General features: G+C 39.1%; 1 protein-coding gene across 1 annotated transcript; it reads right to left on the reverse strand.

Moving 5' to 3' along the window:
• Positions 1-26658, reverse strand: TNFRSF11B (TNF receptor superfamily member 11b). Its single transcript, XM_006085236.3, has 5 exons — positions 26435-26658; positions 8635-9004; positions 4865-5056; positions 2944-3168; positions 1-1225 (listed from the first exon to the last, which is right to left on the reverse strand). Exons 1-5 carry the CDS (start codon positions 26462-26464, stop codon positions 834-836), a joined length of 1209 nt encoding a protein of 402 aa, XP_006085298.2. The 5' UTR covers positions 26465-26658; the 3' UTR covers positions 1-833.
• Between the last annotated feature and the right edge of the window lie 1042 nt (positions 26659-27700).

Here is a 27700-nt window from a genome sequence, read left to right on the forward strand (position 1 = left end):
TGAAAAATAATTTGAAAACTTTAATGATGTTTATACACTAAAACATAAAATCTTTTAAATAAGGTACATTCAATTTCTCAGCGCATCTAATATTCAGATAATTTACATTAAAACATTAAACAAAAAAACCATTAAACAATTACCTAAATAATGCATTTTCTATAAAATGATATCATAGCTTATATAGGTAAAATTATATTACAAAAACACACCACACAGGAAGGATGCCTGTACCTATTAGGAAATGCTACAAACTTTCCATTAAAAAATATATTTTATCTCTTTCATTTGTCATAATAAACAGAATATATAAATTTTTTCTTTCTAAAATTAAGTCCACACTGTTTCCCTTTAGGACAATAATATGTACAAACCTTATATCTGAATGAATATAAATAGCAAATACTGTAATAGTGTTAGATATATTAGTACTTTTACAGAAAAAAATTGGCTTTCTGATAAAAGCCTCTAGACAGCTGAAATCTCAAAGCTATTTAAGTTAGACATTCCCATACTTAGTAAGGCACAATGAAGTCTAGTTTCTTATTTCCAGTTGAATTACTTCAAGCAGTAATTAAGGAAAACATAGTCAGTAGGTACTGGACCAGATCTGTCAGTTGGATAAACTATTTGGGGTTTATTGAATTTTTGGGGAGAAGTTCGTTCTTTCTTCATACCAAAGTCTTTTGTGTTTGCCCTGGGCCCAAATCTAGTCCTCAGTGATGAGAAAGAAATCACTGCAACCCCTCAAGTGCCTGAGAAACCTGAGAAACAGTTTACTCATCCATCGGATCTGGTCCACGGGGAGGAAACAGCCCCATGACCATTTCCCGTTATAAGCAGCTTATTTTCACTGATTGGACCTGGTTCCCTATCATTTCTAGAAATAGCTTCTGATACAGTCTGTACATGGTGAAGCTGTGAAGGAACCTGATGGTCTTTTTCAGACTTTGGGAGACCGTTTTGGGGAAGTGGTACGTTTTCAAGTGCTTCAGTGCGTGCATGAGGCCCTTCAGAGTGTCCTGGTCGCCGTTCTTGACCCTCCACAGGCTGAGCAGCTTCAGGATCTGCTCACCTGAGGATGTGCAGGCCTTCGTCGTTTTCTCGATGTCTTCTGTTGTGACTTTCTTCCCGGGCAAGCTTTCCATCAGGCTGCGGAGCTGCTCGGAGGTGAGGTTCGTGTGCCCGAGGTGCCGCTGCACGCTGTTTTCACACAGGTCGATATCTGCACAGAACAAAAGCAGAGACAGTCACACCATGTATATTCTTCTAGTGCCACCAAACTACACTGAGGCAAAGGCAAGGGTTCTCCACGTGTCATCACTTGAACGATAACCTTTTCCTTTATGTTTTTTGGGGGAGTGGGGTTAGTGGTGCTAGTTATTTCTGAGAACTGAGATTAATATTTTTGTGTTATTGTAAGAGAATGTACTATATAATCTAGGCATCCAACAAAGCCTTGTGAGAAGCTCTACTGTTGAAAATCATTGGTAGAAAAGTACAGGCACATCATTCTCAGTTAAAAAAAAAGTTTGAGGTATTAAAACCATAACATTTCAGAGAAACAGAAAGTATTCAAGTTAGTTATTTTGCAATATAAACTTTCATTTGTTGATATCTGACATATATGCTGTTTTAAAAGAGTTAGTTGCTTCAAATGGTCTTTAATAAATAGCATGAGAGGGTCACCACCACAGAGAAGAAAATTTAAAAACAGAGTAATATGAGGCCAAGGAACGTGGTGATACACACAGCCTAGAGAATATTTCCATAACGAGCTAGGACATAAACATAAGAGGGAGTAACTAATGTTTCTGTTAATGACATGAGTCATTTAGTATCTGAGCCCTAAGGCAAGTCAGTTCATCTTTCTGGGCTGAAATGTCCTCGTTTATAAAATAGGGATTCGGTCCTTTCGATGCTAACAGTCTCTGATTCTCTACTTCCCTTTCTTTTTGCTTCAGGGCTAATTATAAGTTCAAAGAATACATTTTGTCTGCTGAAAACAGAAGAAAAGTTTACTCTTTGCACCAGTGGAACATTCAGCTGTCAAAAATGTTAGTCTCCTAACATCTGTTGCCTCAGTTTCAAATGTTTGAGGCTTTTAGGGTAGTGTCAGGGCTCCTCAGTCATTTTACTGTAGTGAAGAGGCGAATGAATTTCTCATTGACATTGTCTGACTTGTGAAAAATCTCCCTCATTTTCTTCTGACATGTCTTCTCATTGCTAATTGAATTTGGAACTCTTTCCGTTAACCTAAAGCTTACGGTCCACACTGTATGAAATTTACTTTTACTATTGGATTATCTCATCATCATCATCAACACACACACATGCATACACACACATGCACACAGGCACACACACATGCACACACAGACACTCACTTTCCAAAGGAGATTCTTTCGAAAACTCTATAACATGGTTTTAACTAGCCCTTTTCTCCAAGAAAGTCAAATACTTTACAGATCTTATCTCATTAATCCTTACAACATATGCTATTAAAATGGTAATTTTAAAATAGGCTATGTTGTGAGGATTAATGAGAGGCTATCTGTAAGGCACTGGGAGGCTCTCTAGAGAGAATTACCAAATAAATACAACAGAGCTTCTTGGTAGAAATGCAAAGTAAGATTCAGAATGGTTAAAGAACTTCTAGGAAGGTCAGAGAGGATGCTAATAAAACTGCTGAGGGATGTAAAGGCAGATTTCCTGAGGTCTAGCCCTGCACTTGAAATGCATTGTGGCTTCTTTATACACTCGATAAAGAACGAGAGGGACCGGTGGGGGGATTGAGAATAAAACCCTGCGTGACTGCTCTAGAAACAGCATCTACATCATCGTAAAACTCCTTCAATTCAACAATAATTACAAAAAGAAAACATCATCCACACAACTAGCCCTTTGATTTCGGATTGACTTGTTTATTTCAGGTTATCATACCTTGGATGATCTTCTTGACCATATCCTGGTCTTTGTTTTGATGTTTCCATAACTTCAGCAGCTGGAAGGTCTGTTCTTGTGAGCTGTGTCGTCTTTTTATCCTCTCCACACTCTCTGCATTTACTTTGGTGCCAGGCAAATTGTCCACCAGGACACTGAGCCAGTTAGGGGTGAACTTGGTAGGAACAGCAAACCTGAAGAATGCCTCCTCACACAGGGTAACATCTAAAGGAAGGTGGGAAAACCAAGATTTACTCAACAGTTGGATTCCTGGAAGTCTACTGGACAAAATCCAAAATTTTAAAACTAACACAATTGAGTTTTTTAAAAAATATAATATGCTAAAACAAAAATTTTGAATCAAATCAACCTTCTGTTGGCTGGTCTAAGTGGTAGACTGCCAATACAACTGGGCTTATGTCCTTTCTAATGTTCTTTTAGAGTGTTTTGGGGGAGAAAGTTTAATAAATGTTTAATAAGAACTTAATGTCGCTATAAACAAGTAAATATTAACATTCTGTTAAAGGTGTTCCTAGAGCCCACAGAATACTTTGAGATAAGGGCCAAAACAAATACAAGCATTGCTTTGAAAGGGGCTTGAAAGTAATCTGGAATAGTGTATTATTTTCTGTACATACACAAACACATAGTTTACCTTTGAGACATAGTTTACCTTTGAGAATAAGAATATATGTAAACATATAAGCACGTATTAAATGAGAAAAAAGTCACACACACACACACACACACAAACAAAACAAAACATGTCATTTAGAAAAGAGGTGCAATGGCCTGAATGTCTGGGTAGGGTCAGTATATCCCAGGGGTTAAGAGTTTATCTTTGGATGCATCAGGCCTGGGTTTGAATCCTGGCTCTGCCATTCATGTCCTATATTGAACTTGAGCAACCTTAACCATGTTTTTGTAAAGATTAAAGCCCATATAGCAAAGAATCTGGCAGATAGTAAGTACTCAATGAATGACAAAAATAAAAATTTAATGTATTAAAGAGAATGATAAAGTTAGAAGTCACTCCTCTTACTATCCCTTCCTTTATTCCATTTTTAGATAAGAAAGCAGAGCAGCTAAATGACTTGTCTAAGATTTTGATTACAGTGAAAATATGTTGGGACTGGGTTGGAATCTTAAATCTCCCAATCCACATTTCTATGCTTGATACGCTTCTGTGTCATACAAATAGATGCTTGGGGAGAGTCAAGCTGGTTCATGACACTGTTTAGCTAAATGCTAAAAGCAGATTATCTTCGGTGTAATGAGTCCTCTGTAGAAGGTGTGAGATTAGTCTAGTGGTAGGAGTGACAGGGAGAGGACACCAATCTGATTAGTGACATCACTGACATGGGATGCATTCAGATAACTTGAGCTCAGAGCTAGTGACCCGTCCTGAATAAAAAGTTCAGGACAAGAGGAACCTGGAAAGCCCATGTGATAGACACAGTATTACCATAGGACCTATGGCATAGGTAACAAAGCCAGTTTTTACATTTCTAATGTGTAATCAATTATGTCATTGTGCTTCTTAGTTGCCAGTTTACACTTTGGCTGATAATACAGGTATTTTTAAAAGTGATAAAAATGGATAGCAAAAAAATTCTGCAATTTGGACTCTGTTCATTGGGCCTCAGACATAATCTTTATACCACCCTTTCTCCATGGGTAAGATTTGAGTAAAGTAGAAAAGGAAAAAATTCAGGGTTTAGAGCATGATCTATGAGAGATGAGGACTTTTTGAAGGACTTTGAGTTGTGGCTTTAGCCATACGGACAGAGAATAGTCTTGGAATAGAAGAGCTGATTAAAACTCAAGAAAGGGAAAATATGAGTTTCACTACAAGGTGGCCAGAGGGTCTTGTATTCAACTCAGAGGTGGCATGAAGGCTGATGTTCTGATCGATAATTACCTATTCCACATCTGTGTGTCGAGTCACTGTTTCCGGAACATATATTGTCATGCGTTGCATTTCCTTTCTGAGTCAGAAGGAGACCGAATGCACTGCAGTTGGTGTGTTTTCTACAGGGCGCTTTAGAGGACGTCTCATTGGAGAAGAACCCATCTGGACATCTTTTGCAAACCGTATTTCGCTCTGGGGTTCCTACAGGAAATACTGAAACATTTAGCACCTTCTTCTCAAATACTTTCACAGCAGATACCCTCTTAACAAAGTTTTAGAAAGACTTCCACTTAGTTTTAACTGCTATGTTGCTAAGTTTTTACTATTAATGCTGTACCAAACTTCAGGCATTCTCATTTTTCACTTCATTACACAGACAGAACAAAACTACAGTTAGCCCCTTAGGCGGTCTCCCCTCCCAGTAATACAAACACAAGCTTGTTTTCTGTTACCTACAAAACATTTCCAAAATGTGAGAGGGAAGGAAAGAAGGGAGGGTGTTCCTTAGTCCTGAGTGAGCTACAATGGCATTAGGTCTCGTTGCCTACATATTCTTCATACAATTATCCTGGAAAAGCATCGAGATAGCCCTTGTGTAACTGCTGTGATATCATTCCCCAATATCAGTACCCATTGACTGCTACGTCGTTAAATTCTAATCGGTAGCTATCGAAGTTCTTTCTTTCCTGAATCATAATTGTGAAGCAACTCATAAGTATGCTAACCCTGAGAGATAAAAATTTATAGCATTATAATAAACTCTTGAAGGTGGCAATAAAGTTGGCCACTGACTCAAAAGCGTAAGTCTGCAGTTAAGCTACACAGTAAATGGAAGATGATATACCGTTTGCTTAAACTGTTGAGTTTTAAGAGTCTGGTTGTTACAATTTCAGGGAAGGGTGACTGCAAGGGCATCTTATTTCATGGTGGAAAAATACTTGACAAATTTGGAGAAATCACGGGTAAGCAAACTTGAATCAGTCAACAACTAACGATGCCATTAAAACTAAATACCTTCAAACCCTTGGCTCTATCATTCATGGATAAATCATACATTACAGTGCATTTGCATATGAAAATACCTCCATCTAGTGTAAGCTAATTGAACAGATTTAGACTTCAATGTTCTAATGTGGCTTTTACAGGCCAATTCTGCCTTATGCGAGGTAACAAATGTGAACGGGACAAATGAAGCTGTGGGAAGTTAATAAACTTCAGTTATTAAAAATGTGAACCTCCCACTTCATATCAAATCCAGAGGTGGGGGGAAAGAGCAAAGTGGTTTGGTTCTCATTTTATCTCCTGCTTCTTCCAAAGGGATTAATGATACATTGACCAATAAAAATGATGAAGGGCTGGCCGAAAAAAAGAGGAGGTGGGAAACCACTGGCAGAAAACCTTCATATATTAAATGCCACCCCCAGTGTTGCAGTGACAACATCTTAGGAACCAACTTACAAAGAGGGCTAATTTTTTTAAAAAGTACTTTCTTACTGTACTGCTCTTTTTAAATGGCATGCAACTCCGCACCCAATTCTACAATATCCTAAGTGAAGGTGTTTGGGCAGGGAGCCCATGGTGTTCTTTCGTTGCGAATATTCTGGAAATAAGTGGACTTGGACACCTGGATCCCAGTCTCCCTTTGCCAACTGCCAAGTGTTCTGGAGAGCCAACTGCACAAAAGAAAACTTGTCATTCTTCACATACACATTGACGGGTTGGGTCTTTGCATGCATCTCAGTGAGAAAGTCATCGGTACAAGCCATTCTCTCAGGTAGCTTAGCCTTTAAAGTTCTTTAACAAAAGAAATCCAAGGATGACAGAAGTAAAGTTTCTCAGTGTCTTTGGAGGCTTTTATAATGACCTTGCTGAATAGGACTTCCCTCTTTTATAATTGGTAGAACTTTTTACAAAGAAAGATTTATCCATCTAAGTAAAAAAGTTGGCCTTATTAATACCAGTGGAAACATACAAAGTACAATCTGCCAGGCCAATGCCACATGTCATAATGATGAGGAGTTTTGTTCTACTGTTGAGAATTTCACCATGCTGGCCCCAGGTGCTGACATAGGAATTATAAGACTAACAGATAGAATGAAGTAAATAAAATCCAGAGTCAATCTAACTTCAAAACAACGACAGAAAGGAAGGGTTGATAAATATTTCTTAGAATAACATTGCATAAACCTTCCTTCTCTTTGGGCTGGAAACTCTTATTGTCCCTGAGAAACAGGGAATGAGAGGTAAATAACCTCTCTGTGGTACTAGCTTACTTCATTCTACAAACAGATTTCCATGCTTATGTGAGAAAAATCCTTGCTATTTCCATTATTTTATCAAATCTTTCTAATTTCCAAGCTGCCTAGTCCCTTCATTAATTTTTCTACATATTCAATGTACTGAATTGAATTAAATGGATTTGTTTTTGTTGTATTGGCTTTTCTCTTCTACAACTTGGCTTAGCTTTTGAGTCCCAAAGTATCATCCAATAAAAACTAGGAAGTGTTACTAATTTCTCCCTTAAATACTCATACTAGAGGTACTTTAAGGAGCCATCATGCAGTTTGCACCTTCTGTGATTAATTTTACAAGATTCACAACTTAGGAAACAATAGATTTAAATATTTGAATATGCTTGCTTTGTATTTGTCATCTAATAATTTAAACTCTGTATATCACAACTTTTGAAGGTTAAAATAGTTCCAAATAATTAGCTCCTCTAAACCAGTGGTTGTCAACCAGGGGCAATTCTGCCATCAGGAGACAATTGGTAATGTCTGGAGACTTCTTTTGATTGTCACCACTGGGGGAGGAACATCTAGTGACTAGAGACCAGGGATGCTGCTAAACACTCTAAAATACACAGGACAACTGCATACAGAAAGAATTATCCAGCCCTCAATATCAGTGGTGCAGAGGCTGAGAAATATGACTTCTAACTGAGTAATCAGAATTTGTACTGATTACTACTTCCTCCAGAAATTAAGTGAATTACTCCTCATTTTCTCAAGCTATGAGACTACACTGAAGCTTCATGAATGTGGTAGGAAAAAAAAATGTGGGTTGCAGCTTTAAAAAAGTCAATGCACACTGGCCTTAACCTATGCTGTTCAAAATGCAAAGAGAAAGTATTTTGTTTGTAGACAAGTACTTACTCTTGGCTTGACAATCTGTTTTGTCTAAGATAAAGAATAAGCTCATCGGTGAGATACTGCTGCAGTCTTTATCCTCCCAGACACTCAACTCCCATGCCAAAGGAAGAACTAGCTTCATTTTTTATAATGAAATTCATTTCCCCTAGCCATTCTCATTTTTTGCATAATTAATTATAACTGCTCATTGTTAGCACTGCAGAGCCTCATCAATATCAGCATAATTACTCTCTTGGTATCAATTAAGATTTCTGATGTTTGTCAAAAAGCACCGCAGTTTGAAGCTGTCCATGCTGAAGTGAAACAGAGAGGTATCTATCAGCTATAAACAGTGCAACTCAGAGTGTGTCCCTTTAAGAAAAGCAATCCATCATGCATCTCATTAGAGAGCAATTTGCTGCATTTGAGATTTGTCACTAAATCGCCCTGGAGCAGCAGGGTATTCCTCTGAGAAATGGTCGTTTGGCAGCAATCCAGACACATAGTACATATCTAGCAGGTTCCATTACCTTTGCAATTTGCTATCCTTAATATCATCAGACAAAAGTGTTCCCTTAAACTTCCCCTACTACTTGACTTTGTACAATCCTAATCACTTTGGCAGCGTGTTGGAAAGCTGATGCATACCAGCTTGCAGAACTCCGAAGCCAGGGGGGCAGCTCCTGTGCTTCAAGCAGAACTCCAGCTCGAGGTAGCGCCCTTCTTCGCATTCGCACACGCGGTTGTGGGTGCGGTTGCACTCCTGCTTGACATACTGCAGCTCTTTGCACACTGTGTTGCAGTACAGACACTCGTCACTGGTGTGCCAGGTGTTTGTGTAGTAGTTGTCAGGACAAGGGGCACACACGGTCTTCCGCCTTGCTGTACAGTGCTGTTTTAAGTAGGTGCCAGGGGGACATTTGTCACACATCAGCTGGCGAGAGGTGTCTGGGTCATAATGAAGGTACTTTGGGGGAAATATTTCTTGAGTGGTCCATTTAATGGAGATGTCCAGGAACTAGAAGAAAGGAAATAGTGGCAGTGTCAGCATGGAAATAGGGTGGTTCCTTTGTGCAAAGGCATCACAAGAATCAAAGAGTCCTTTACGAACTTCCTACCTGCTGAGCGGCACAACAAGGTAAGTTCAGAGGCCGCAATTCTTGCCTCTATTCGCTTAATCTCAAAGACCAAGATGGGGATGGCAGCACATCTATATTAAGTAAATTCAGCTCATAGATCACCGGAGTAGAAAGCTATTCAGAATAGAAATTATTACAACTAGCTGTATCACTAAATAACCCTCGTGGCCTCAAAGACACTGTATCTCCCTGGTCTTCATGATTTTCTCTAGATGATTGAGTTGGATGAACTAGTGGTTCTCAGAAGAGCATATCACACCTCTTCTAAGACTTAATGATTCCAAACATATAGTAAGTAAAGAGGTGGAGAAGTACAAAGTTTGTGTCATGACATCAACAGTCATCCTGATCAATGCATTCATTCATTCATTCCACAGATATGCATTGAATGCCTACCAGGAATGTACCAGGGAGATGCTGGTGAGTGAGGCATGGTCCCTGTCCCCATAGAGCTTGCAATACACTGGAAATAGTCCTAGAATTTTAAAACTGATATTTCCTCTAGAACATCAATGGCCCAGTCTTAACTCTCACAGGTCAATTGTGTCTAGAAAACTAAATGACTACCTCTCTTCTGGGAAAAACTTCAGAGAGTAGGTAGGGTTTCATAAGTATCCATACATATGACAAGAAGAATTCTGTGCAGAAAAAGAAAAAAAAAGATGATTTTTCAAGCTTGGGAGGGCAGCTCCAACTAAGCAGTCCATCTTGTATATTAGACGCACAGGGTCTTCTAGGGAGCGTTGACGTAGCTCAGAAGGAACAGTGTTCTTTGTATGTAGGGGATGGTTTGTTTGCTTTTTATTATTTGTTTTTGGGAAAGGGATCAACACTGACTATTTTCATGCTTTTGGGAGGTGGCAGGCCAAACACAGTAAATTTTTCCAAACTCTTCTTTGCAGAACTCGGGAAGTGTCACAGAAACCCCTTGACCCAGGAAAAGCATGCCAAGCTAAGGAAACAGCACTCGCTGTGGAATTAGAGTGACAAAGGTAAAGAATGGCCTCTTTTTTTATAAGCATTTGGGCATTTTAATCTGAGTAATTTCATTCACTTCTTATTGCAACACAACAAGCATCAGGGCTGACTGCACCTGATATCAGCTGGTAAACTAGAAGAAGAGAACAGAGTGTCTTACTTAGGGCCATTCACGTTTTATCCTAGAGAAATTTTCGGAGTGCTATGATGTTAAGGACTCCTAACCAACAAAACATAGAGTACAGTGCAAAATGGGTTTACACCTCATAACCTGAGGTTTACTGAGGAAAATGTTCTTAAATTTTCCCTTCCTTCCTCCCTTCCTTCTTTCCTTCCTTCCTTCCTTCCTTCCTTCCTTCCTTCCTTCCTTCCTTCCTTCCTTCCTTTCTCTCTTTATTTTAAATTTAAAATTTTTTAACATTGACACTATTGTACTAGATGTCCCCAACCCCACCCCCTGGCCTCGGCTACCCCTCCCTTGGCCTTCAGCACCAATTGTCCAAGTCCATGGGGTATGCACATATGTTCTTTAGCTAATCCCTTCACCTCTCTACCCAGACACCTCTCCTCCTTTCCCTCCCCCGCCCCGCCTCTTCTCTGGCACCTGCCAGCCTATTCCATGTATCCATGCTTCCAGTTCTATTTTGTGCATCATCTTATTTTGTTCATTAGAGTCCACATATTAGTGACATTAGTGAGATCAGATGGTATTTGTCTTTCTCTAAAGGGCTTATTTTGCTTAGCATAATGCTCTTCAGGTCCATCTATGTTGCTGCAAAGGATAAGAGTTTCTTTTCTTTTTCTTGGCTCATTTGGAGTGGGTGGACATTAGAAGAAAGAAATGAACCAGAATGGTGTGAAAGTACTGGTTTGCTACTAATCTTTCAGAAATAAATGGAATATATTCATTCAACACACATTAACTGAGTACCCACAGAATACCAGGCACTGTAGAAGGAAGGAACATAGCATATGGTGATGCAAGAACTAAGATGGTCCGTGCCTTCAGGAGCTCATAGTCTAGCGAAGAGGCAGAAAGCAGAGGAGAAATAAATAGTTACAAATAATGATCAGTGTTTAAAAGAAACAAAGCAAGATGAAATGACTTTGTTGCTTCTTGATCATTTGAATATGTTCTATAACATATGGCTCTGTCTTCTTTCAAGGCCCCTTGTGTAGACTGGACTCAAATATTTCTAAAATACTCAATATTAGGAAATAGAATTTTCCTGGTGCAACTTGCAAAGACACGGCAAGCAATGAGAAATGCTTTGTTCTCTTGCTGTTCACTTCTGAAGGATCTGCTTCTTTCAGAACACTTGTCTTGCATGCTACTGCTGAGTGAGCCGCCTCTGGTAGGGCTAGCAGTCCTAAGACCTTCCCCAGCCCAGCTTGCCATCATTCCCCCTTTCCCATTTTAGCACAGTGGTTCAGCTATGCCCACTTATTCAGTGCCTACTCTCCTCCCTCACCAAGAAGTGATGAGGATGGGATGGGAAAACCCCACAGATGGTGCCTGTGTTCCTCACTGGAAGGAGCCATGCAAATACAAGATCAGACCAAGAATGCTGACTCGATTTGTATTTTTCTAGGCAATTGGACATGACACTATTGGTTTCCTGAAACCATGCTTTGGAAATTAGTTACCATTTCTTCAAAATACAGAGAAGTTGAGGTGAAAGGAATCCACAGAGAAAAAGATAAATAAGGTTGACTTAAGAATTAGAGAGCAATTGTATTATTGAAGGCAGTTTCTCTAAGGCTACTGGATAGAATTATCCTATATATTTTAAAAAATAGGAAAGTCTGGAGGGACCACAGACTTGTTTTCAGTAAGTTGCATGGGGCCTCTGTGTTTCATTTGAAAAATTTCCACTTTGGTAAAAAGACAGAACTCTGTGTGGCCAGAATTGGATGTTTAGGTCTCAGTCTCTGGTTAGCCCCAATTCCCACATAAAATTTCTGGAACCAGTTACTGTACAGAGGACGGGGAAGATTAATAGAATGCTTCATCAGTCCTCTCTCTTAATTTATTTTGCATTTCCTGGAAATGCAATGAAAAAGATGCCCGCCTAGGAAGACAGGCTGTCTTAACATTGCCTTTATCCCCTCTGCCAGCTGATAGTACTGAGTTCAAAAATGTTTTTCTGTGTAAATTGCATAACCACTGAGGAGCATCTGCAAAAGCCAGGGCATGTGCATAGGTGTGTAATAACAACTAGCAGAGGCAGAATTCAAACCCAGAGCACGTGGAACAGAATACTATTTTTTGGCCAAATTCTTTAACATTTACCAAATGCCCTCACCTATGCTATAGCCTTCGTGCAGTCCAAAGGTAGCCCTAAGGTGCTAATTTTTCATGTAAACTCAAGAGCATAGAGTTAGGAGATCACGAAAGTTAGAAGATCAAACAAAGTCTTCCTAAAGCCCTTGACTTTTCTTTCTTTATGCTAAGACTAGCTTTTGTCCAAAGCTACTGAGAAGGCCATTTCTCAGATGATAAGTAACTTGACTATAGCATTCTACTGGTGCACGCTTCTTCATAAAGTACAAGAGGAGAATACACTTCCTCCAGCAAGTTTATTTTTTTATTATGCAATGCAGCCAACCCCATACTACTGGGCTTGCCCTCTGGTATGTAGAACTGTGAGTGACCCAGTGGGTTTCCATTTATGGAAAATTCATTAAAAGAGCCCACGCAAAGCTTGAAATAACTACTTGGTTTGGGAGTTCCTTTTGTGATCCCTCGTCATGATCTTTGCCGCAGAAAACTATTTGAGGACTATCCAGAGTTAGGTAAACTTCTGGTCAGTTGGGAAACCATGCCATTTTATAGTTCATCTTGGCCAAAAAAAAAGAAAGAAACATTCAGGATATATATTATGGTGGGTTTCCTAAAAAGCTCTTGCAGTATGAACTATAAAGCTTATTTAAAGAAAAACAACTTTTCCCCCCAATATTTTATATCAGAGCCTCCTGCAGAATAGAATGGAACATTTTTAATAAGTTTATGAGATAAAGCAATGTTGTTGTGAGTACCTTTGGGCTACATCTATAGGAGTTTATTCATTCACTCATTCATTCTTTCACTCTTCATTCATTTGATAAATATGCATTGACTGCCTAAAAACACACACACAGAAAGAGCCATTTTTCCTATGGAGGTTAGTTTGTTTGATTTCCTACAGACTTAGAGTGTAGTGGCTCCTTTGTATTTTCCTCCATTCCTTAAATAACTCATTTATTCAGCACTTATTGAAACAATTGCTATGCTTTAGAAATACTGCTAAGCAATGGAGTTGACTAAGTTAATGTTCCTGTTTCATAGGAACATTCATCTAAAAGCCCAACCTGAGGTTAAATACTCATAAATCACTGCAAAAGCAATTGGTTGCAGAAGGAAAGAGAAAGAGAATCAAGAAAAGATTCAACAGAGAAACAGGTCAGAAATGAGGAGGGGCTGATGTGAAACACTAGTAATGGAGGAAAGGAATGATAGATATGATCTGTTGGCCGGCTACATGGGGAAGAGGGACTAGAATGAGCAATAAGAACATGCCCACGAATTCTAACCGTTAGGTATGTGGTATTGCCATTAATTAGTGACAGAAGAAGGAGGAGACAATTATGGAGAACGACAGTGGATTTAGTTTGGAACATCTTCCATCTATGAGACTCAAATGGACATATGTACTGGGAATTCAGGACATAAATGCAGCTAAGATCAGAGATTTTGGGGTTATAATCATGTAAATGAGTCTAGAGGCAAAGAGATCAGATGGCATTACCCAAGGATATTGTATACAAGCAAAAAGGACAAAAATGTTAACCCTTGGGACTCATAAATATTTGCAAGATGGGATGAAAAAGAGAGAGTGTTTAAAAAAAAAGTAGGGATATCACAGAGAGTTTCAAAAATGCTAAAGGGATAATGAATAATCTAAAAAGTGCATGACATAGCATAATTATATCAATGTGAATCAACAAAACACTTTCAGTTTGGAACCTGCATCTAGACTATGTACCCCAGGGTTCCAAACCCAGTTAGACCCTGGGCCACTATCTTACCTCTAAAATGAGGATAATCCTTAGTTTCCTCTCCTCGTACAACTGTTATATTTTAGATGAGTAAAGGGACACAAGTAAACTTGATAAAGAATAAGGCCCCCGAAAAGTATGAGGCACTGTTATACATGCCAATTACACAGGATGTGAAAAATGGGAGACATTTTGAATCAGACACATTTCTGGAAGTATTTTCAAGATTCTTGTCCAGTAAGAAGTAACACGCCTAAAATGTGGCTTAAGTTGATTTTCTGCCCTGTCCTTAACTGTCTCCAGGAAAAGCATCTCTGATGTGTTTTTAACATCAGCTTCAGTGTCTTCCCACCTGGTATCATTTTCTTGGTGTAGGTCACATGTTTCAAGGCAGTTCCATGGGTTTCCTCAGAGAGCCTCATACACCTTAAGTGCTTAGCACAGTGTCTTACACATAGCAAGTATTCATGATAGCTGATGTGATTTCATTCAGTTCCACAGATAGAGTGAATGAGTATCTACTATGTGTAATTAGGATCATTGATGATTATATAGACGCAGATAAATATCCACATTAAAGGATATGTGAGCAAGGACAAGCACAAAAACTGCAATTTTCTCATCTGTAAAACCATAGTGATGACAATCAGTCTAAAGGATTGCACAAACTGTTCCATTTGTATTTAGCTTCCATTCCACAGGAGAATGCGTGAAAAAAGCAGGTTGTTCATTTGAGAGGTTTATCTGCTCCTGCCAGTTCCCGACCTGAGGGTTTACCACTGCTTAATACTTTCCACAACAGCCAGTTGCTTGGCTGAGGATTATGCCTGTAGGTAGGAAGTAAGAGCAGATGAATTAAATCTGTTCATCTACACAAAACTGATTTGCTCACAACAGCTTTCGCTAGGCAAACAGGGGAAAGAAAACACAAGCAATTATGATTTATTAGATGAATCACTGGGCCAAATTCTACACTATTTGCTTTCCTTGGGGCTGAAGAACTGTCTCCAAGTAAAACTTAAGTTTAAAATGTGATTTTTTTTGGGGGGGGGGTTCCCTTCAGACTTTTCCTTTAGTTGTTTGAAGGCTTTTACATTAATTAGCAGTAGCTTGTTTATTTTTGGCATCAACCAGAATTGTCAGGGCAGATTTGCTTATGATGCTTTTGGTGCTTCAGGAGTGTTACAGACAATTGACATTTGACAGATTAATAAATAAAGGGGGGAAATCTCTGAAAAAAAGAACATGTAATACAGGTAAACACTTAAAACTTTCCAACAGATGTTTGTAGAAATCTCACATACTTTGGCTCCCAGATCTTAACATTTCTTCTTTTGGGCTTCTGTTAATAACCAGATTTGAGATATAACATCAATTCTAAAAACTTCAACTCAATAGCAAGGTTGGTTGCAATTCTTCTTATATTTATGTCCATTCAGGCCTACTTGATAAGCACAGGGTGGAATCACAACAGTTTTCCATCAATAGTCCCTGATATTTGAGGCTCAGAATTGGCAATGCATTTATTATGCAGATAGTTTTTAACATCAATTTTTAAATTCCATTTTATTTCTACAGTGTTTTCCTTTGAAGATAGTACCTGGCTCACAACATCTTATGAATCTCTTTTGGTTGCTAATGACCTAGATTAAAGCTCAATCAATATATGGTCAAGGACAGCTGGTCAAAATTAGAAAAGATTGTAAAATGGAATAGAAACTGGAAGTAGAAATGAAATAGAACAGCATCCGATTTAAGCATGTAGATATTTACTCTGTGCCTATAACAGTGAAACACCATACTAGAAGCCCTGTGTGTAGTAAATAATAATAGCCAGTATATTATAATATTACTAGAGGCCCAGTGCACAAAATTCATGCACAGGTAGGGTCCCTAGGCCTGGCTGGCGATCAGGGCCTTCCAGCTGCTGGCCAGGGCCTTCCTTCCCCAGCTGCTGGCTGCTGGCCGGGGCCTTCCTTTATTCCATGCTGCCTCCTGGTGATCAGCGCATGTCATAGTGAGCGATAGAACTCCTGGTCTCCCAGTTGAACTCCCGTGGGGACACTTTGCATATTAGCCTTTTATATATATAGATTATACAGTATAATATAACCAGTATATTATAATATTATTATTATATTATTATAAGCCCTTTTATTATTCATCCCCTCCAACCATCTTTTCTTTTTTAGAGAGAGAGAGGAAGGTGGTGAAGGGGGGGGGGGAGAGAGAGAGACATACAGACAGAGAGAGAGAGAGAGAGAAAAATTTGTTGTTCAAGTTATTTCTGCATTCATTGGTTGTTTCCTGTATGTGTCCTGAGCGGTGATCAAATCTGCAACCAACTGAGGGATGATTCTCTAACCAACTGAACTACCCAGCTAGGGCCCCCTCCAGACTCTTTGGGGAGATAGGATTAGCCCATTTTATAGATGAAGAAACTGATTTTCAGAGAAGGTGAGTGACTTGGCAAAGGCCAGAGGGCTAGTACACATTCCAGCTGAGATTCAATTCTACTCTAAGCCTTTAATAACTGACTCACCCCCCTGGGGACTTAGATTCTTATGAAGGAGATAGGCATATAAATGATCAACTACAATGTAAAATTCAGTAAGATCTCTCTTCTATCTGTCTATCTATTGATCTATCGTGAATGAAAAAATGGAGCTGTGGAATAAAATCTGATAAGCTCAGGGGGCACACGGCAGGCCTGACAAGCTTACTGAGCAAAAGTAAGCACACAGGATGGTCTAATCATAAATCCTTACCTGGGCAGGCCATGGCAGTAGTCACGTATCAGGCTTATAGCTCCCTTAGCAAAGGTCAGTTTACCTTCAGTGAGCCCTTTCCATTGTTCTTACCCACCTAGGATAACATACCTTTGAAATGTCAGAGTAATTTTCTTTTCTAGACTCCTCTAAGGCACAACTGCAGGCCCCAGGGCACGAGACCACAGAACCCCTTATCTTGTTCCCCTCGTACTGCCTCCTCATCGTGCTGTGTTATTAACTGTCTTGTACCCACCAATGTAAAAGAAGTGTGTGCTTCTTCTTTTGCTTTTGATCAATCTAGAGATTTCCCTTGTTTTGCTTTCTCTTACCTTCTTAATCTACCACCAGTGAATTTCATGTACCTTCCTTAGGTTTTCTTTATGATTCTAAATGCATAAAAGGGACTACAAAACTGCCATTCTTCTGAGCATTTTCTCAATTCATTGAGATTGTGTTTCTGGGCTTGTCCTCAAAATTTTGCCCAAATAAATTCTTATCAAACTTTTCTATAGGCTGGGCATTCTTTTGTTGATTCTATCTATCTATCTATCTATCTATCTATCTATCTATCTATCTATCTATCCTGGTGAATAATAAATTCTTCTCACACAGCCTCTCTGGAAGATGGTCCTGTGAGACTGAGCAGTTAGCTACACTTTACACATAGCAGCAGCTTCTCAGTCAGGCACCCCCCTCGAATCTGCTTTCTTTTCTGCCTTACACTTTGGCTCACTCTTGCTTCCCTAGGATTGCACTTTCTAACGAGGTACTAACACATAAGCGTTTGCCTCTGGCTCTGTTCCCTAAGGAATCTGGGCTTAGAACTAAGTCCAATAAAGAGGCCCAGGCATTTAATTTCAAAACAATCAAAAACCATGGTGACCCCTGGAGCTGAAGGAGAGAAAAGGAATGAAAATACATTGGCATTGTTTGGTCCGGGGATCTGGTCCTCTGGGTCCCATCCGGAGGTGTGCTTAACCCTAGCAGAGAGAACTCTGGATTGAAAGCACCCACAGAGACTCAGCTCTGATTTATGGGTATTTTTTCATTGGACTCTGTAACTAGATCTAAGCTCCTTTAGGGCAGAAAAAAACTTAGCTAGTTAACCAATCTTAGGGAAAACTACTCAGTTTTCTCGTTCATAAAACAGATACTAGTCTCTGCATGATAGGATTTTTGTGAAAGTTATGTGAATCATTGTGTGTGACTTTCATATATTCTAAGAATGGTGTCTCTTTGTTTTACGGTTTCCTCCTTTTGGCTCTGCTTATGTGGGTAGAAGTTGTCCTGATGAAAGACAGAGATGAGTGTACCTCTATAAAGTAAGGGTGAGTTGGAAACAATGAAAAGAAAAAGCATGATCCCTGTCTATTTACTCTCCCAGAATAGTGTGTTTGGTTTAGAGTCTCCTGTTAAGTATCTGTTTACCTTCTTGTTTTAAAGGCCAGCTAAACTTTTAAGTAATCTCAGTTCCCTAAATTTTGAATTTTTAGCATCAGAAGAGGTTCTTGCACATAACTCCTGCTAACAATACCTTTGAAGGAAAAGGAGTTTAAATTGATCATCTAAAGCCATAGATTTGAGTCACTTGTGATTTTGAAGTGCTCTTTGCAGTTACTGTCCCTCAATGATCAGAGATATGATTGTGGTTTGGCCACTGTATAAGTCAAGACTGGCTGAGTTTTATGCTGTGCTAACAACTTCAAAATCTCAGTGGCCTAAAAATAACAAAGATTTACCTCTCACTCATGCTACATCCCTAATGGGTCCACTAAAAGCTGTTAGCATTGTCCTCTGTCCAGGACTTAGGATGAGACAGCAACTAATATCTGGAACATGGCTGGCTTGTTGTGGAGGAGGGAAAGAGAAAAAAATGTTGGGGGTCACATATTGGCCATTAAGCGCTGTAACTCAGAAGTGACTTATTGGCCAGAACTATTCACACCACACCATCCACCTTCCCCACCAGAAGGAAGCCAGGAGGTGCAATCCTAGCAAGTTTCTGGAAGGGAGGAGAAATGAGAACAATTTACAAACAGCATTAACAACTACATCATCACTCAATAAACATCATTCATACTCTTTAGTTGACCTTTATTTTAAAACAATCTAGTTGATTTTTTTTCTTTTCACCAGGCATTAAAATAAGAGAAGGGAGTGTGGGAGCAGAGGGTTCTGTCTATCAGCCAGGTGGAGTATTTGGTGTAGTAGTTAATGGCCATGCCAACCTACTCATCATCATGCTTATTCTGCCTGAAGGATTGACATTTATTCTAAAGAGAGGTATGCAATTGTCAGGTACTCCCTTGTGAATATAAATTCAAAGAAGAAAATTCTGCTCAGTAAGAATAAGGAGACCATAATTATACCTCTGCATTAAGTCCTGAGGGAATGTATTGGACCTGGCTTCTAACTAAATGGAATATAAGTCATAGGCACATTAATGACTCCATGCATACTAGCTAAAGACAACAAGGACTTGTTTCAGGGTGGGAAAATAGTTCTTAGTTTCAAAGAATAACCTCTGATCCTAAAACAAGTCCTGCTACTTAAAAGTAAGTGGCATTTTGAAAGCTGCTTCCTCTTGTGATCTCATTGACTTAAACAGAATTTCTTATACATGAAACCAGTTGAGCAGAAGAAACTTTGACAATTGCAACAAAATATATTAAAACAAAACAAGACATTCCTTTAGGAATAACTATATTTGATTTAAAAATATATATATTCTAAAACTTTAATATTAAATAATAAAGTATTTAAATACAACTATTTATTTGTATTGGAATAGTAAATAATACACAGTATAATCAATCTTTTTTAAATTCCTTTTTTCAGTGACAGAGCTGAAAACTGAAAAAGCCTTCCACATACACCTGGTCCAACACCCCTATTTTAGAGATGAGTAATAAGACGCAAATAAGTGGAGTCACCAACTAGACCTTAGAGTCTAAAGCAAAACTGAGAAATGAGATCCCTTGCCTCTTGTCTGCTGCTGCAGAGGTCTTATTGTCAGTATGTCCCACAGATGAATTCCTAAATTACTTTTTGTTTTGGTGGTAGTAGTGGCAATTAATGGTAGGGGGAACTTTCTAAGGAATAGGGTCCTGATATCTATATTTTCTAAGAATAAAAGAAATAGTTTTCTGAAACAAAATAACATTACTGTGTGGCAAGAGAATTGAGGTTTTTGGATCAAAGACCAGAAAAGAAAATTGAATTTACTAAAGGCAGTCACAAAGCTTAGATGAATTACTGTCTTACTTTAAATCTAAATTCATCTTGACACCTATTTTTCTATTTTAGAGTTGATTATTTAAGAGGCACTTACAGAAAGTGCTTCCAAGGTACAGACTAAATTGAAGTGAAAATCCTAAGGCTATTCTTTCTTATTTTTATAGAAGATGCTTCAAGGAAATTAAACAACGTTTTCACAGTATTAAAACTATAATTTTGGAGATAGAATTTTTATTTAAATCACAATAAGAGGTAATAAATCAAGCCCATTAGGAGCACATTACTTTTTTTAGAAGAGCTTCAGGAATGACATTGCATTTCCTTCTGCATCTTCTACCCATTTATGGTCAGGCTGACTCAGTTGCTTCTGTGAAATTGGGGTGAAAAAAATCTACCCGACACCTGGGAAGTTATGTCACCTTGTCGTTGGCGAAAACCATTTTAGTGTGTCTGTAGACTGTTCTGGCCTTTGGAACATTAATTTAGAGAGGCCAGGTAAATGCGAGAGGGAGCGGGTACCACACAACTTCTTACCTAATGTGTTGTAACCCTATTCTTATCCCTTACAACTGTCTAAAAGAATTCTTTTTTTAGACATTCTATGCTAGTTACCCCAAAATATTCTGTGGTAGTGAGTTCCAAAAACTAATTACATGTCGCATAAAAATACTGTCCTTGTATCTATTTCAAGTTGGCCATACCTCACTCTTTCTTCTTGCACAGATAGTTTACAGATGTTGCTAGGATTTCCGATCCACTGGTTCCTGCTATTGTGGGTTGCTGTTTTATTTTGATTTTTGTTTTCTTTTCCAAACATGGCTGCTATTATTGTTCATATTTGCATTTTGTTTACCAGACTATCGGTATCAGAAATGTGTTCTGGACCAGCTTCCTTCTCTCCTCTCTTGTCATGTATAATCAATCATCCTTCCCCCATGGGTTTCATGTATAATCAATCATCCTTCCCCTAGAATTTTTATCTCCAGCTTGGATTCTACCAAGATCCAAATTTTTTTTAATCTAAATGCCTACTTGATATCTCCATTGGCCCATTTTACAAACACATAAAATATATCAAAATCAAAAATGAGCATCCATGCCTGAATCAACCAGATGGGACAATCAGAACACAGGTTTGACTGAGCTTAGGCAGCACCTCCGAGGGTCAATATATGAATCTAGTTATTATTTTTTTTCTCACTTAAGAATGGGCCTTCAAGACCTTCATAGTAAAAATGTACAGAAAATATTTAAATATCAGTCAGATGGGTAAGGTGTTATATTTATATCTTGAAAAATATCAAAGCCAACATTAGAATGTTAAGTCTTGGGCAGTAAACTAAATTGTGTGGGAACATCCATGGAAACTGCTGGTAGGTTATACAACACACTAACAAATCTCGCCATAGCTCCTTCGACTCAGCAAACATTTAGTGTCAGGTACTGTGAAGACCTGGGGTGGAAGGGTGTGATATAAATATGAAGAAGATGGAAATCAGGATTTGCAAAGAGCTCATACTTGGTTTGCTATAGGAATGGCACTATCCCCTGAAAGTTCTGCAAATTTGTGGGGGATTTCTGTTGTTAAGAGGGCTGTGTTTTGCTAGGTGTCCTGAATAATCAAGACTAAGCCCATGTCACCCCCATAGAGCATCATCCCCATACACTAAGGTTACAGGTTTGATCCAGTCAGAGCACATACAAGAATCAACCAACGAATGCATAAATAAGTGAAAATAAAAGGAACAACAAATTGATGTCTATCTATCTATCTATCTATCTATCTATCATCTCCCCCACTTCCTATTTATCTAAAAAAAATTTAAAAATGAGCCCATGTCCCACATACTTTCAATTGTCCTATTTACAAACCTGTTTCTCATTGACTGAGCTTAGATTCCAATTCCATTTTATATAGACACAAACTGGTTTTTGCATGCTTTCTATAAATACTGAATTTTCTCAAAATTCAACAAGATAAAATTTGATAGAAGCTACTTTAGTTTTGTTTAAAACTTTAGCAAGATTTATTCATCATCTCAGAAAATCATAGCACCAAAGCCAACGCTGATCATGGCTTTGAGCCCCAGTGAGACACGTGCTGCAGTCTTTGTTCCTAATGGTCTGTTCATGACAATTGTACATAAAGCTGCCAACAGATCACTATTTCATCGTGTCTTCTAGTGAAGCTTATTTTATAAATTATTGTCCTTTTATTTCTCCTTTATAGTATAGTTATGCTGGTGTAGTGAGGTTCAAAAATTATGTATATAGGTAAAATATGTGCACTCTAAATTTCATTTCAGGAGGGCAAGGAAGTTGTTACAAAGGATTTACTTTAAAAGTCCTTGGAAGAAGTGTAATATGATTGAGAAATACTGTCCTCCAAGGTAAAATATACAAATTCACTGATAAACTTGGCATCTCTGCTGTATAGTAATAACATAAGGGACAGCCAAGCCAAGCACCCTTAGTCAAGGTCTTGAATAATACAAACATAAATAAGCCTTTTTTTTTCAATCTACTTCCCAGTCCTTTTTTTTTTTTTTGCTACAAAGGAGAAACTCAAGCTAAAAGAAATGCTGTTGGTTAATGAGATGCTAATGGGAATAATGCTTTTCACAGAAAGCTTTCAGAAAAGGGAACTCCCAGGCAGGGGGCTGAGGGTTGCTTAAAGGAAAACCCAGGAGGCAAGTCAGGGACTAGGGGAGTAAGAATATTTGAATGTGTGTTTAGTGTTCCCTTGATAGACACTGCCATAGCTCCCCTTCTAGACCACAGTGGATAAAACATCTGGCACAGAATGCCTTCTTCCGAACCCGTGGAATTTGACAACTGTGGCTTAAGCCTAAGAAATAAAATTGAAGACCACATTGAAGTTAGGAACTGTACTGAAGGTTGCTAGGCGACAGAGGCCAGGAAGTTTGCTAGGGACAGGGATCAGGGCTGTTTTGAACTGAGTATATGTCAGATTCTCCTAGAAACTTCACAGGGACCATTCTCTTAAAATAAATAAATCAACAAATAAATAGGCTAGAGAAACATGCACACACTCAAGAGGGGTGTGTGTGGGCGGGGGGAGGAAACCAAAGTAAACAACCACAAAAAAACCAAAAATCTGAAAAGAGTATTATACTAAAGGAGGATCAAAGATCAGGCAGTTGTTCTGAGAAAAGGCATCTACTATCCCCTTCCCCTTCTCCTGCCTCCCCCAAGTCCTATTATCATAACATTAATTCAGAGCTTGGCACTGAGAAGGCCAACGGATGATTCTGGCACTTATGATGGAAAGTTTCAGGCACCAGTTAAAATCTAGGCTGAGGTCGGGATTCCCAGTGGTCCCGGGGCAGCCATGAAAGAAATGACTTGGCGATGTGACTGCCTCACCTTGCAGAGAGGTTCTCTGCTGACTTCCATTAGTGCACGTTCCAGAAAGCCCAGAACCATGGCAGTAACCTCAGTGATCACATCCCCTCACTGCCGCCTACCAGCATACCCTCAGCTCTCATAAAAGAGTCTAGAACTCTCCTTGGCCACAGAATTTCATTTCTCCTACTTCTTAGGTTTTAGGACACCTTGAGTTTATCTCCAACAATGAAACATTCTACTCCTCCTTCAAGGTAATACTTAGTGGCCCTTAGAGCATCATCAACACTTCATATACACAATTCACAGAGTGCTAGAAGCTGGGATCAGTATAAAGCCACAACTTTATGTGGTCCTGTAGCATGCATGCATTATCATCATCTCTATTTTCCAGAAGTGAAAACTCAAACTCAAAAGAGATGTGACTTGCCTACTGTAATTTATCAAGTGGTGGTACTGGTATTTCATTTGGGTCCACCTGATAACCACCGCATTGCAATTCCCCTTATAAGTCCTGGCGGACAGGATCATTTATATTCCCAAGTCACCCACCACTTACCCATTTGTTACTTGTCCAATATCTGCTTCTCCATTAGGCTGACAGGTGTATGGGCACAGAAAGGGTGCCCATCTTGTTTTACCCCTGTCCCTGGTGACCAGTGGCATGTCTGGTACAAAGTATGAAATATCTGTAATGCTTCCAGATCCTAGAACTGCACCTCAGTATTTGCAAAAGGGTAACTGGGCTCTTTATATGTAAGTACCAACTATCCATTTCCAATCATTTATAAAATAAAGTCAATCTCAAAATCTACAGAAAGGGAAAGGGAAGACTTTTATTTAAGGTATTTATTATGTTCAAGACACAAAGTTTTCTCTTTTGATAATGCTATACCATCTATAATTAGTATTATCTACATATATGTTCATCTTCCTATACAGACCACATATAAAGACATTTATCTACATATTATTTATGAACACATTATTAGGTATGTATGGGATGTCCCAAAAAATGTATACACACTTTGAATAATTATTAATTCCAATGGGTTAAATCTGAAAAGAAAGAAACATTAATTGGGCTATCTGCTGTTAAGTATGTATACATTTTTGGGGACACCCTATATATAAATATATGCATGCGGGTGTTAATTATTTGAGATAAAGACAACAATTAAAATGGATATAATTTAGTGGATATTCTGAAATTTAAGTAATTGACAATATGTATGTCAGTGATTAAATCTTTAACAGGATATTAACTGCTAGGAAAAATGAAAGTGTGCTCATATTAATAGCAGGATTATTTATACTAGTAGCCAAAAAGTAGAATGAGAAAATCAATTGTGGTGTGCCCATACAATGAAATACTATACAGCAATAAAAATGGACAAACTACTGTAATCCAATAATAGAGATGGTCTCACAAATAAAACTTTAAGTGAAAGTAGCCAGACATAAAAAAAAGTGCATATGGTCCATTTATGTAAAGTTCAAACACAAGCAAAACTCATCTAAGGTGTTAGAAGTCAGAATATCAATGACTCAGTCCCTGGACATAATAGTGACGGGGAGCAAGCCCAGGAACTTCTGGGGTGCTGGTAACATAGTGCTGCCTGATCCGGGTGCTAACTCACAAGTGTTCACTGTGAGAAACTTCATTAGGCATTATGTATGACTTGTATCATTCTCGCTGTGTGCTATATTTTAATAAAGGTTTACTTTTAAAAAGTTCCCCATAGTATCCGTATTGGTGGATATAAATATATGGCAGTAGGTAAAATTAGCAAACCTTTATGTGGACTCCTGACCAACCTACTTTTTCTTTAGTGACTTTGCTATTTATTTACTTATTTATTTATTTGTTTATTTATATTTGTGTATCCCAGACACTAATTGGAAAACATTTTAGGGTTCCATTCACTGTGGGTTGGATGTTGAAATGCAAGCATTCGTGCCAACAGATTCAAAAACACTATGTAGCTTAAATATAGGTTTTCCTAACCTATTGTGAATGTCTGATTCATATCTTAATCTATTTCTCACTTTAGTGACATAAAGGAAATGAGTCACTGGTCATAGAACAGTCTTCAAATCTTATTAACCTAATTGTTCAAATATCTTTTTTTTTTAAGGAGCTAAATCAAGTCACAGAGATTCCATTTTTCTCCAAATAGTATGTTAAAATTAACTTTTAGCCCTATGTAGTGCTCAATTTCAATTATTTAAATATACTTAGAACATAATTAACATTAGCCCACCAATATTTCCCCCATTATATTGGAATTGAGGACTGGAATAAGCCATTTCCAATAATAAAATTATATTAAAAGTTAAATTGCACAGTTACAAAGTGTGTATGTGTGTGTGTGTGTGAATTTTATGCAAGTTATTCAAAATTTGCCATAACATTTGCTTAAGTGGAGAATGAGCCTAATGTTCTGTCATATAACTGTATCCAAAGTTTTTTCTAATTATGATAGTTTTCAATAGACTGACATATCCTCCCAACTTACTCTGATTCTAAGGGATTACTTTATTGGTAATAATAAGAATGGCCGAGTTATAAGCAAAGATGGTATGAACTACATGAGGGCGTTAATTATTTGAGATGAAGACAGTAATTAAAATGGATAAAAGTCATTCAAACACGAAAGGTCTAGAGCTCCTCTCCCTTCTCCATAACCCAGCAAGAACTTTCCAGTGTAAGGGGACGCCCTGGAAGAATGGTTAGCTTTAAAGAGGTCTCCTGTTCCAAACTGACCCCCAGTCTCTCCAGGGAGAGGGATGGAGTTGAGCTTCCACCCCATCCATCCCTCCATCCCTCCATCCGCGGGGAGTACAGAAGTCAGGAGACGGGGCAGCCACCCCAGCTGCCAGGGTCTGGCGCCCACTTCCCCTGGGCCAGGGACTTACCATGAGCGCACAGCACAGCAACTTGTTCATTGTGGTCCCAGGGAAACCTCAGGCGCTGGGTGGCGGCAGCGGGGCAAGCGCTTCGGTGCGTCTCCGCAGCCCGTGCAGTCATCACGATATATATAGTGTTGCAACAGGAAGTATCGGCTTGGCTTTGATCATTCATACCCTATCTGGACAAAACTGCACCTTTTTTAGGAACCTAGGGCGGGAGCGGGAGCGGGAGCGGGGGAGGTTGGGAGGGGTGGGGGATAGAGTGTGGTACCAGCAGCTCCGGGATTAACGCTTTCAGAGCCGGGACTGAGAATCCGCGGGAGAGACAGGGCAGTGTGGAGTCCTGGGGGATGTCTGACCCCTGGGAGGGGGGAAAAAGCCCTCGGACTTTGGAACAAGGCTCCTCTGTCTCTGCTGCACTCTGAGGTTTCCAGGCCCCTTCCCGCCAGCGGGCGGCCTCCTGGCAGCCTAGTCCGGAGGTGGGAAGGCAGGGCGCACACTGGGGAGCCGCTAGGGCTCCTCCACCCTGACAGTCCCATTCAGCCAAGATTTGGGCACAACCTAGGTTCATCCCAGACACTTTATCGCTCTCATCCTAACCCTTTCTTCTGCAGTTTCTAAGAGATCCAATGACAAGACCTCTCATTTATGCACCACATTGTCTCAGAACATGGGGAGTTTTAATCATTAATCCCCCGGGTTGCATAGACCAGTTGCAAGGAACTTCTCTAACTTTTGGTCCTAAAGGGCAAGTTCTGCTCATCACCAAGTTCAAGGATAAAAGGTGAGGAAATCAGGAAAAGGGGCAGTTATGGCCAATGGGGATCAGAGCTTCTGCCCCTTCAAATGGGCATGGTGCCACTAGGATTTCAAAGTGGGTCCCTAGACCAATAAGAAAATATTTAGAGGAAAAGAATGTCAGCCTTCTGCTGTGATTGTGGATTTTAGAAAGACAGGTCTTATTCATCTTTATCTCTCCAATGTCAGAATATAACAGCCTGCTGTGTTGCTTTTTTTTAATATATATATTTTTATTGATTACAGAGAGGAAGGGAGAGGGGAGAGAGAGATAGAGACATCAACCATGAGAGAGAATCATTGATCGGCTGCCTCCTGTACATCCCACACTGGGGATCAAGCCCGCAACCCAGATATGTGCCCTGACTGGGAATCGAACCCGGGACCTCCTGGTTCATAGGTTGACACTGGGGCCAGGTGCATGTTTTGTGGGGTTTTGTTTGTTTGCTTGCTTTTTACGTGAACTAGTGAGTA

Source organism: Myotis lucifugus, unplaced genomic scaffold (genome assembly GCF_000147115.1).
Source record: "Myotis lucifugus unplaced genomic scaffold, Myoluc2.0 scaffold_17, whole genome shotgun sequence".
NCBI lineage: Eukaryota > Metazoa > Chordata > Mammalia > Chiroptera > Vespertilionidae > Myotis > Myotis lucifugus.

What these genes read in the sequence shown, in the direction of transcription:
- TNFRSF11B (XM_006085236.3), bottom strand. Translation starts at nt 26,464, where the DNA reads ATGAACAAGTTGCTGTGCTGTGCGCTCATG. An exon ending in TGCTGTGCTGTGCGCTCATG is followed by an intron (nt 9,005 to 26,434) that starts GTAAGTCCCTGG and finishes CCTTTCTTCTAG; the next exon opens with TTCCTGGACATCTCCATTAA. An exon ending in GGTCAAGAAGATCATCCAAG is followed by an intron (nt 1,226 to 2,943) that starts GTATGATAACCT and finishes TGTTCTGTGCAG; the next exon opens with ATATCGACCTGTGTGAAAAC.